The 12,294-nt window shown below is 46.1% G+C and overlaps 1 protein-coding gene across 4 annotated transcripts in view; it reads left to right on the plus strand.

The window, feature by feature from the left end:
• Nucleotides 1-10,674, plus strand: part of BTN1A1 (butyrophilin subfamily 1 member A1) — a 36,476-nt gene extending 25,802 nt beyond the window's left edge. Inside the window, exons 5-10 of one of the 4 annotated variants that reach the window (XR_006607396.1) lie at nt 1,176-1,457; nt 2,895-3,044; nt 3,527-3,547; nt 3,639-3,665; nt 4,065-5,681; nt 9,521-9,627. Coding sequence is in view for 3 of the 4 variants with exons in the window: in XM_045082244.1 (XP_044938179.1) it covers nt 1,176-1,457; nt 2,895-3,044; nt 3,527-3,547; nt 3,639-3,665; nt 4,065-4,637; nt 9,677-9,786 (1,163 nt within the window). In the remaining variant the exon portion in view is untranslated. Of the gene's footprint in view, nt 1-1,175; nt 1,458-2,894; nt 3,045-3,526; nt 3,548-3,638; nt 3,666-4,064; nt 5,682-9,520; nt 9,628-9,676 lie in introns of those variants that run through there. The other 3 variants (XM_045082244.1, XM_045082242.1, XM_045082243.1) reach the window with 3 other exon arrangements.
• Nucleotides 10,675-12,294: the final 1,620 nt, after the last annotated feature.

Genomic DNA, 12,294 nt, shown 5'->3' on the forward strand with positions numbered 1-12,294 from the left:
CTCAGGTCATGATCTCAGTGTCCTGGGATCGAGCCCCGCATCGGGCTCTTTGCTCAGTGGGAGCCTGCTTCTCTCTCTCTCTCCGCCTACTTGTGATTTCTCTCTCTGTCAAATAAATAATAAATAAAATCTTTAAAAAAAAAAATAAATAAAAAAAAATAAAATCCTAGAGATATGATGGCATAAAACTGTCATTGTTATCTTTATGAGTGATAGACGTCTTTTTTTTTTTTTTTTAAGATCTTATTTATTTGACAGAGAATGAGAGAGCACAAGTAGGCTGAGCAGCAGGCAGAGGGAGAAGCGGGTTCTCCACCAAGTGGGGCTCGATCCCATGACCTTGGGATCATGACCCGAGCTGAAGGCAGCCACTTAACTGACTGAGTCATCCAGGCGCTCCTGAGTGATAGACATCTTTGAGATTCTGCTGAAAGTGGGAGCCCTTTTCATGAAAAGAATCCACATTGTCATGTAGACACACACCCTGGAACTTGGATTTCAACTAACAGTGTGGACATGTGTTTGAGGACTTTTCTCTGCAGCTTCATGTTTTCTGTACTCTATAGAATTGTAACAAAATAATCAGAATGAAGACAGAAGTGAAAAACAGCTTTATGTTGATATATGTTAGGACATAACTGTGTGTGGGGAAGACAAGGTTGAAACCCATTTAAGGAAATTCCTGTATCAATATCGCAGATAAAGGAAACTTAGACTGTCATCTACAATCTCAATGCAAAGAACCTCTAATCCTCTTTCTCCTCAAGGATACTCCTTCTCTGATCATCCTCAAATACCCATCTCCTAGTTCTCCTCCTCAAAGTCATTTCATAATACCTCCAACCACAAAGCCCTCTCCCCTCTCTGGAGCTCCCTTACCCGCCTCTAAGTCATTGAGCTCTCTGCTCCTACTAATTAGAAAAGCTCCCCATGTCTGTCCATCAGACTCCTGCCCTCACTTCAGACCCTAACTCCCAATATGGCATCCCTCTGTGATAAGGTTATGAAATGCCTTTTATTGATACCACATCTTCTGTGTGTTGTGAAATAGGTAATAAGGGCCTCCCACTCCCAGTTCCTGTGCACTTCTCTTTCTCAGACTGTGTAACCCTGTGGTTATAAGGCTCCCAGAAGGCTGTCCGCCGAAGGACTAAGGCCAGCTTCTCTCGCCACAGCTCTGGGCTCTGATCCTCACATCCATATGGAAGTTCAAGAAAATGGAGAGGTCCGGCTGGAGTGTACCTCAGTAGGATGGTACCCAGAGCCACATGTCCAGTGGAGGACATCTGGGGGAGAGCAGTTTCTATCCACCTCAGAGTCTAGGAATCCTGATGAAGAAGGCCTGTTCACTGTAGCAGCTTCGGTGATCATCAGAGACCCCTCCATGAAGAATATATCCTGCTCTATCCAGAACCTCCTTCTTGGCCAGGAGAAGGAAGTAGACATTTCCATACCAGGTCAGTGAAATCGATGCTGGGGTCCTATCAGACACAGTTTCAGGGCCCATATTACCTGGGACACTTGCCCAAGGCCCTCATGGAAGTTGTCTGCTGTCCCTACCTAAGCTCCTGACCACTGACATGAAGAAGTCCCACGAATTTCATTAGAAGAGAGAAGATTCTAAATGCATAACATTGGCCTCAATCTCAAGGAAATTCTGGATTTTCCATTTTAGGAGATATATCTTAGATACAGAAGCTTTGTCTCTGGGACCTTCTGTCCTTGAGTAACAAGAAAACCCATTTCCACCCTTGCCCCTCTGTCTTCCCCATCCCATGCTAGAGCTCTGTCTAGGTTTCCAGGGTCCGCAGGAAAGCAAATATTCTCATTATTCACCCCAAGGCTATCTCTGGTTCAGGCAGGAACCTCTCCTTATTCTTTGGTCATTGAGTCCCATTCTGTCACACATGGAGGTGACATTTTCCCTTCCTGATTTACTTCCTACATCCCCTTGGCTCCCATTCTGCATGGATAGTTAAGAAGGAATTTCCACATTAACATGAATCAATCCATTACTTTCTTTATTTCCCACGTCCTCTCCCAAAATGACGCTGCTTTTTTTCTTGCCCATGATCAAAAGTTTCTAGGAAATCAGACACTGAAATAGATCACTGTTGTATGCCTTACAGAATTAAACACAATTACATTTTCTTGGAACGTTAACTGGGATTACTGAACCAGTAAGGCTTTCTGGAATATAACAGAAATCCAAGAGGTTGTGGGGACCATTAGTGTTGCTTTCTTCTAAATGAAAACCCTTCTGCAAGTCTGGCCTTTCCTCCTGATGCCTGGCCCAGAACTGTTGATCAGCCTATACGAAGAACCACCGTCTGAGCACGGCTGACATCCAGGGTAGTCTTGTAGCAACTGGACATTTTCCATCTATAAAATAGGAATTTGGGCTTTGAACTAGCCTTTTCATTTTGTTTCGTTTCGTTTCTCTTAGGGTTTTATTTATTTGACAGAGAGAGAGAGAGCACAAGCAGGGGTGGGGGCAGAAGGAGAGGGAGAAGCAGACTCCCTGCTGAGCTGGGAGCCAGACCCCAGACTCCTGAGAGCATGACCTGACCTGAAGGCAGATGCTTAACCAATTGAGCCTCCCAGGTGCCCCTAGCCATTTCTTTTTGTTTTTTTATTCTGTCCCTTCCAAGGGCAGGTTTAGTAAATCCCTAGCCAAAGGCCTAGCCAGTCACCACCTCTAAGTCCCCACCTCACCCCTAGGGAGCAGCACTCCATCAGGCCCAAAATTTTTCTGAAAAGCTTAGAGCAGCAGCCTTGGAAGCTCTGTTGTTTGCCCTGGGAGGAGTGGGAGAGAACCAGGTCATCATGAGAAGCAGAGCTGGACCTGCTTGGAGTCGCCCAGCAACTCGTCCTTCTTGGGGCTTTTGTTTCAGCTCCCTTCCTCCCGAGGTTGACTCCCTGGATGGTGGCGGTGGCTGTCATCTTGATGGTCCTAGGATTTCTGACAGTTGGGTCCATAGTTTGCACTTGGAGACTCTACAAGGAAAGATCCAGACAAAGAAAGGATGAATTCAGCTCTAAGGGTAAGTCACAGGCTGCTTGTCAGGCGTGCTACCAAGTGGGGTTGGACTCAAGTCCTTTGGGATGGCTGCCAATGGGAAGATACTCGATTCCAGAATTCTGAGAGTCGAGGGAGGGGGGATTATAAGGCACCTGAAGCCACTGATACCCAATATGAAGATCTGGGGTGTAGAAGGAGTCAAAAGCAATGCTAACTGAAATATCAGACTGCTGTTTCCTCACTGCCCACCCCCCTGCAGCCAGACTCTCTCCTCACTTCTAACTCAGTTTCCCAGTAAAGATGAAAGATCTGATCTCAAGCCAGTAGGAACTTCCTGCACATTTCTTAGGAAAAAAAACCATAATCCTTGTTCCTCATTTATTGATAAAGTCTCAGTAATCCTGAACTGACCTTTTGCTCCTTTGTGTGTCCCTCACACCAGTTTTCTCCCCTCCCTCATGTCTGCTTTCAAAGGTCATTAAGGTATTTTTGTTTGTTTTCCAGAGAAACTCCTGGAAGAGCTCAGTAAGTTCTCTCTTCTTGTCATGAATTCAACAACAAGGTGTTCTCTCCCCTGTTAGGAAATCCGTCACTGACTCTCTGTCTTTCATTGCAGGATGGAAAAAGGCTACGGTGCATGCAGGTCAGTGGCTCTGAACTTCTCAGACTTCTCAAGGGCTCTGAGGCTCTATCCCCCAGGGATTCAAAGTCCTGTCATACTTGGAAATAAAAACACTAACCCATTGTTGTGGTGAGGATAGATAGGGAAAAGATGATGGCGAACGGCCTCCACATTTTCCTTGAGGCACGTAGAAGGCCTTTGGAAGACATTTAGAAGACAAGCCCCTCTGACAGGGACCCATTAGGCATTGGTGACAGTCAGCTCACACATGACGGGTGACAGGAGGAGGCCAAACAGCTCTCCTCCTGAGGGGGCCTGACAGCTTCTCGAACAGTCCTCTATTTCTTTTTGGAGAAGAAAGAATAAGTCTTGTAGCACCTGACGCTCACTGATGCTGAGACTTGTTCTCTCTCTCTCTAGTGGATGTGACTCTGGATCCAGACACTGCCCACCCCCACCTCTTTTTGTATGAGGATTCCAGATCTGTCCGGCTGGAAGATTCACGTCAGGAGCTGCCTGAGAAACCAGAGAGATTTGACTCCTGGCCTTGCGTTTTGGGTCGTGAGACCTTCACGTCAGGGCAACACTTCTGGGAGGTGGAAGTGGGAGACAGGGCTGACTGGGCAGTCGGGGTGTGCAGGGAGAATGTGGTGAAGAAAGGGTTTGACCCCATGACTCCAGAGAATGGGTTCTGGGCTGTGGAGTTGTATGGGAACAGGTACTGGGCCCTCACCCCGCTGCGGACCCCTCTCCCCCTGGCAGGGCCCCCCCATCGGGTTGGGATTTTCCTGGACTATGAAGCAGGTGACGTCTCCTTCTACAGTATGACCAATGGGTCCCATATCTATACTTTCTCCAATGCCTCCTTCTCTGGCCCCCTCCGGCCTTTCTTCTGCCTGTGGTCCTGTGGCAAAAAGCCCCTGACCATCTGCCCGGTCACTGATGAGCCTGAGAGAGTCACCGTAGTTGCTGATGCCGAGGCCTTTGTAGTGAGTACGAACGTTTACTAAATAAAGTGTAATAAATAAATGAATAAATAAATAATATGTAGTAAGTGCAAACCCCTACTAAATGAAAAACAGGAACAAACTGCAAACTAACCACATAGCAAGTAAGCCTAGACCATATGCGTGTAGTGATAACAAACTAACCACATAGCAAATACCACATAGCAAGTAAGCCTAGACCACATGCGTGTAGTGATAAGATTAGCGCGGAGTAACAAGTTGTAAATATTTTAACTTGTGCGAAATATCGTAGACCAAAACATGTTTACAACATGTGTATGTTTTTGGTGTGTAAGCATAAGAAATATAAGTGATGTAATATGTTTATGAAGGAGACTTAGCACAGTATATAAAGAGGCATCGGGTTGGACTGAGGTGAAGCGAGTTCCCTGTCGGGAGAACATCATCGTCGGTGTTACTGACACCCCGACAGTTTCGTTGCCGACCACTCGCTGGTTCTCAGTCTCAACACGGTGACCTCTCTGTCTAGATTGTGAGGCGACGTCTCCTTCTCCGTGACAACGTCAGCAGACCGTGACCGGGCCACGATAGTGGTGCGGACCTCGTCCCAATAAAGATCAAGTGAGTTACATCATATCCATCTCTCTATCTCTTCTTTACACGTTGCGACCTCCTGGCGGGACGCAGGGGTTTTGCTCGCGACAGTTGGCGTAGTCGGCAGCCGTGGCCAGTCAGCACGCAACTGGTTCCCAGTTGGAGTAGTCGGCGGTCGTAGTCCGAGTCACGGGAGGAGTTGATGAGATCGGCAGCTGAGGCCACAACCCCCGATGCAACGACACACCCGGCGGAGACAACTGCGTAAGCCCCTAAGGACAACCCAGAGAATCCTCCAGAACGCAAGGAAAACGGGAGAGCTGATCCTAAAACTTTTGAAGGAAGAGGACAGAGACCACCGACACAGGTCTACTACCTTGGACCTCCCCAATCTACCAGACCGCCTACCATTGCAGAAGTCTGGAGGGCCAGACTTCATCCCACTGGACAGCGACGAGGAAGACGACTGAACCAGGTTGGCAACCCCCACCCCAAACTAACTAACGGGAGGACGCAAGGCAAAGGGGAAGGGTGACACCCTCGCGTGGGCCGTGAGCTCCGGCACGCGAAAAGGACGCCACAGACCCTGGGGAACGCACCCGCCTATTTCAGGCGAGCCCCAGCCCAGCGAAAATAGATGAGGGGGTGGTTACTAAACAAGCTCGAGCACAGCATCCATAACGACCTTAATCAAATTGAACATAAACTACATGGTAGCTACTTAAATTGGAGTTGGTTTCGATTTCAATACAAATTAAAACTTAGACTGGCACAATGTTTACTAAAATGAAAAGAGCCTTTGCAAGACTGTCAGTCAGGGAGGACTGGAGAGAACTTAAACCTCAATCTCCATGGAGAAATATAGAGAAAGTTGTACAAGATAAATTTCCCGAGTGCAGGAAAGGTACTAAACTTAATGATTTATTAATTGACCCAGAAAAGGTGCAGCCATTATTGGAAACGCCACACCGAAAAGAGGTGCCAGCAATTTTATGCAAAGTCAGCGATGACGTAAACAATGACAGGCTCAAAGGCAAAAGACTAGTCAGAGAAGCCATCGGTAAATCAAAAAACCTCTTCCTGCAGATGGCTCTTGCAGAAGCTTACCAAGATAGCGGTAATAATATGGCCCAATGTAACCCGGTTACAATAATCAAAATATCAACCCCTATGAGAACGCCAGGTGAAGGAGTCCAGATCAGGGACATAGAAACCAGAGAGTATAGTAGACAAGAACTGACATCCTTGAGAAATGATTGCGCACAAAACGGCCTTAATGACGCCAAATGGCTATTAAAATTATGGAACAAAGGGATGTATGGCATAAGACTCTCGAATCAGGAAATGAAAAATCTTAACCTATCAATAGACCAACCAAATGTAGCGGAGGCACTACAATTTTATTTAGAAACAGAAAACACTGTCAGGACAGTTTTTGAATGGATAGCCATGGCATGGATACAGGCATTCCCAGTTTTAGATGGAGAGCACCGGAAGAAGGTATTAAGGTCATTAGGAAACTTTGCCTATTAGAAATAATCTATTATGGCGATTTAACCAGTCATCCAGGCAGATTCCAACTAACAGCATCAATGAAAAAAGCTTTTATTAGAGGCGGACCCGATAACATGACACTGGCTCTCAATGCAATTATGGCAAGAATGAACACAGGACATGACATAATAGAATACTTGAGGAATATGAGGGATATCAAACAAACCCCTAAATTATCTAGGCCGTGGCCTAAACAGTCTCCTAGCAATAAAACCTGGAACAGTACAGGACAACCTACTGAGCGAATGCCTCGCAGCCCAATACAATGGGCCAATATTAGGTGGCAAAATGAGGGGCCTAATGCAAAAAACGACATAGGGGCTCCCCCGTCTGGCCAACGAGGGAGACTCAGGGGGCCCAACAAGAGGCCGGAAGGGCCACAGAGATATTTTCGCCCAAGAGAACCACAGAAAGATCCCTACCCAGGAGTCCCTCAAAGACGATTTTATCTCAAAAAACCAATACAGAATGTCTACCAAGACAGGAGACGCCAGACACAGTCAGGGCAAACAGGGATAAGCCGCCTTCGCGATCGCAACCAATCTTTGCCTTTACAGCGAAAACCCTTCTACAGAAGGACATAAGACCATATATACAGCTAACAGGCAGCCTCCATGGAAGTAAATTCCATGATTCATTCTCAATAGCTACCGGTAGTAAAATCACGTTAGTACGTAGTACGCCCAGAAATAGTACCTATCAGTGAAGATACTTATAAACACTATACAGCAGTTTGCATAAAAGGACAAGAAATAACGGGTTATAAAACATACATGTCTTTGTATATATACGATATATACGATAAGGAAGTAAGCATAGATATAGTTATATGCGCACATGCCCCTTGTAATATATTAGGTATAAGAGAAATCATAAAAAATCTTTGGAGACTGGATACCATTGAAAAGACTTAAAACCATCAAAATGGATCCAGATGAACCCGAACGTATATGCTTGACTATAGAAGAATTAACAACTGTGAAAGTAGAGCCCATAGTTTTACCTAAGATTAAACCATGTTTCACACCACAATACCCCATTAAAGGGGGGAAACAGGAAATTACTGATACCATCTCAGACCTATTAAAGAGAGGAATTATCGAATATACACAAAACTTTAACAGCCCAGTATGGCCTGTTAAGAAGCCCAATGGAAAATGGAGAGTAATGGTAGATTATAAAAATATCAATAAGAATTCCCCTAAGATGCCAGGCCAACTACCAGACATAGAAAATATAACTAAAGAAATTACAGATTGCAAGCCAAAATGGATGGTCACTATCGATCTGAGTGACATGTTCTTTGCTATACCCCTACATCCAGATAGCAGAGAGATTACCACATTTACATGGGAAGCCAAACAATATCAATTCACAAGAGTCCCACAAGGATACAAAAACAGTCCGATTATTGCCCATAGTGTTATCCAGCAAACAATTCCATGGAACAAGAGTCCAGAGAACACTAAGGTCCTAACATATGTGGACAATATCATTATTCTAGGAAAGGAGGAAAAAGAACTAAAACTAGCTACGGATATACTCATTGATGCATTATGCAACAATGGATGGACCATTAATATGGACAAAGTCCAGGGACCATCCCATCAGGTAAAATTTTTAGGGATTATATGGACGACAGAAGGCCCCAGTATTCCCGATTCGGTAATTAACATTATTAATAATATACCAGAGCCCACTAATAAAACCGAGGCACAACACCTGCTAGGATTATTTGGATATTGGAGGAAACATATCCCCTATATGCAAGCTATCCTCACACCCATCTATAAAATAACTAGGAGAGCAGCAGATTTTAAATGGACAAGTGTAGAACAAAGGGCATTTCAGATTGCCAAAAATATGATGCTACTCCACAAAAACCTCTTTGTACCGCAGGATGGAGGTACTATTGTTATCGATATCCTGTGTCATATGAACTACATATGTTGGGGAACCTACTCCAAGAGAGAGGGTACCCTGAAACCTATCGGATTTGCATGTAAATGTTTCCCATATTCTGAGAATAAGTACTCCCTGTTTGAGAAATATGTATATGCGTATTTTATAGCATACACGAACCTACAATTTGAAATTGGCGACAAACACACGATCATTAGATCACCTATACAGATCCTTCCTTGGCTTAAAATGGACGACGTAATCATAAAACTATTGGTGGGAAAAAAACCCACCAATCCAAAAATCAACCCAATTACCAATTTTTACAGACACTTTTGGATGTATAAAATGACCCCCTTCGGGTATGTTAAAACATGTCCCTCAGGGAGTCAGGGGGTGGAATGTAGTGAGTACGAACCTTTAATAAATAAAGTGTAATAAATAAATGAATAAATAAATAAATAATATGTAGTAAGTGCAAACCCCTACTAAATGAAAAACAGGAACAAGCTGCAAACTAACCACATAGCAAGTAAGCCTAGACCACATGCGTGTAGTGATAAGATTAGCGCGGAGTAACAAGTTGTAAATATTTTAACTTGTGCGAAATATCGTAGACCAAAACATGTTTACAACGTGTGTGTGTTTTTGGTGTGTAAGCATAAGAAAAATAAGTGATGTAATGTGCTTATGAAGGAGACTTAGCACAGTATATAAAGAGGCATCGGGTTGGACTGAGGTGAAGCGAGTTCCCTGTCGGGAGGACATCATCGCCGGTGTTACCGACGCCTCGACAGCTTCGTTGCCGACCACTGGCTGGTTCTCAGTCTCAACTTCTGCGATGACCTCTCTGTCTAGATTGTGAGGCGACGTCTCCTTCTCCGTGACAACATCAGTGGACCGTGACTGGGCCACGATAGTGGTGCAGACCTCATCCCAATAAAGATCAAGTGAGTTACATCATATCCATCTCTCTCTCTCTTCTTTACACATTGCGACCCCCTGGCGGGACAGTCTTCACTAAGGAGATCCCACTGTCCCCCATTGGGGAGGACTCGGCCTCTGGGGATACCCTCCATTCTAAACTAACCCCCCCCCCCCCGCCCAGCCAAAGGGCACCTTAAGGAATATCCCAGCCCAACTGCTTTCTTTTGTCCTAAGCCCTCCCCTCTGTCCCCCCCACACACCAGCTGCCAGGTCCACCCAGGCCCTGTTTCTCCCTGTTGGGTAGGAATCATTTGGTCTTGGGGAGGTAGTGTTGTTGCTGCTAGAGAGTGTGGTGTCTAGGGCCTTCCTCCTCTGTTTCTGTGCTGATACTTGGGGCAGGGAGGTGACTCCAAAGCTGCTTCTAGCATTCTCCTATTCCCAGAGACCAAATCCTGTAGGGAGAGAGAACTCAGCGATCAAGATGGGGTTAGACTGGCATGGGCTTATGACAGAAACATCTGAGTCTCCAGAATAGGGATGTGTAGAGGAACAGGTTTTAGGCAAGCAGGGAACTCAACAGGTTCTGGGAAGATAAGATTCAAGGCTGAAATCCCATAAAAGAACTTGGGGGGACATCACAATGGAGGACTGTGAGGGGAACCCAGGCCAATGATGAACACCTGGGTGGCTTCTAGACTTTCTGGGCCTGTATGTCCAGCTGTCAAAGACACGTCCTGGAGAGTAGAGGAAACTGGCCCTACTAGTGTGGGATCTGAGCCATTGGTTTGGGGGCCTGGGATGGGATGAAATGATCAAGGCTGGGGGCCAGACTGAAACTCTGATCCAGGAGAAAACTCCAGATGAAACCCAGTCTGGGTGGCTGGACTTGCCCCTGCTCCTGTTGTCCTGTCTGCCTCAGCCGGCCTGTTTCCCCCTGACCCCAGGGGTCCTTCCAACCTCACTCCGCAGACCCCACACAAGTTTCCAGCTCTCTTCCTCTTTTTATATAGAATCTCTCCATCCCAGAGCTTCTCCAGGACCCTTCTCAGTGACATCACCTCTTTATCCGCTCGGGCCTCGGGACCTCTCAGCCCTCCACCCTGCCTCTGGGTTAAACCCCCAAACGCACCTTCAGTTCACTCCCCCCACCAGCCTCCACTCCCCCCGCCCTTCATCTCCAGGTCTGTGTGTCCCCAGGTCTGCTCCTCCCCAGGACCCAGATGCTGCTCCATCCCTGGGTGGGCCCAGCTAGGCTAGGCACACTCGCTCAGTCTGCATTTTCCTGGCTACGCATGGCTTGTCATCCTCACGGACTGCAGATTTTTCCAGGCTCACACCTTCCATTTCCAGAATTTTTTTTTCCAGTTTCCAGAGTAGATGTTGCCCACAGTCTTAAGCTAATAAATAAGTATGCTGATTGCTGAAGGCGGCATCTGCAACTTTTCTTTAACCCGACAAGTGGAAGTGACATAAAAACAGGAAAGCAGCTGCGTGGGAATGCAGCTGGCTGACCACTGGGGGTCTGTGTGTCTAAGACTCCCCTGCAGGCCGGGTTGAAGGGGTGTGTTTGGGTGGGAAGGGGGGGTTGGGGGGAACCCCATCTCTCCTCCTAGAAAGGTAGCCGGACTCCTGGTGTAGGTGAGTGAGGCTACCTCTTCAAATGTTAACAATACTTTTCCAGAAGGAGGCAATATTGGGGAAATTTTAAATGGTAATACCTTGTAATTAGAAAACAAAACAAAACAATAAAAACCTTGGTGATCTTTAGAAAGCCCTTGTCCGAAGATTCCTGTTTGAAGAGCCTTAGAAGTTACCAAGGTGACATCCGTTGGCTTGGGAGAGTCTTAGGTGTGAAGAAGTCAGGAGAAGAACAAAGCAACTAAGTGGGCCACCTTTAACTTGGCCCAAGGGCCTGCACCCGGAGAACCAGATAGAAAGGGCCTCTTCCTCCGTCATTTCATGGATCCCAACACCCAGTGTCCTCTTTCCCATGCCCCTGCCTCTAACATGTCTCAGCTGACCCTGTCTACCCCATGCCACCCCTCCCCCACGGTCCCCCTGGGAGAAAAACATTATTTATCTAGCTTTAAGTGTTCATTTGTGCTCACATTATTCTTTTAGAAAGTCAAAGAAAAACAAAGTCCAAGATTTCTTTAAAAATACTTAAGAACCTCCGGCAGTTGCTCTGGTGATGAAACGTATAATGTGGAACCTGAAATGTACACGTGAAATCACCCAGAACAGACGGGACTGCCCCAAGAACCCCGCTCTGAGAACAGAAAGACGATCATAGGTTTTAATCATCTCTGTGACTCCTCTCCCCTTCCCACTTGACCTCCCCCAAATCCATGATTTCTTTGAACATTTAAGGAAAATGGCCACCAGACAAGAGTACTGAGCTGACAGTAGATTCGTTGGAAACATTTGTGTCCCTTTCCATCTCTTCCCACCTCCCCCAGGTCTATCCTTTGCATGAGACACTAATGAGGAAGAACTTACCTGATGAGACTTGAGGCTCTCTTTCCAGCTGGCACCAGCTACCAGCGCCTAGAAGAAATGATCAGTGTTGGTTCCCAATTTTCTAAGAGACGACAGTGGTCATTGCTGGGCTTCTAAAACTCAGAAAGTTTATCTGCATCCTTGAGAGAGATATTTGTCTTCAGAAAATGCTTACATACCATCTCCTCCCATATAACCACTCCAAT

This window comes from Mustela putorius, unplaced genomic scaffold (assembly GCF_011764305.1).
Source record: "Mustela putorius furo isolate JIRA1106 unplaced genomic scaffold, ASM1176430v1.1 tig00000594_pilon_pilon_pilon, whole genome shotgun sequence".
In the NCBI taxonomy this organism is placed as follows: domain Eukaryota; kingdom Metazoa; phylum Chordata; class Mammalia; order Carnivora; family Mustelidae; genus Mustela; species Mustela putorius.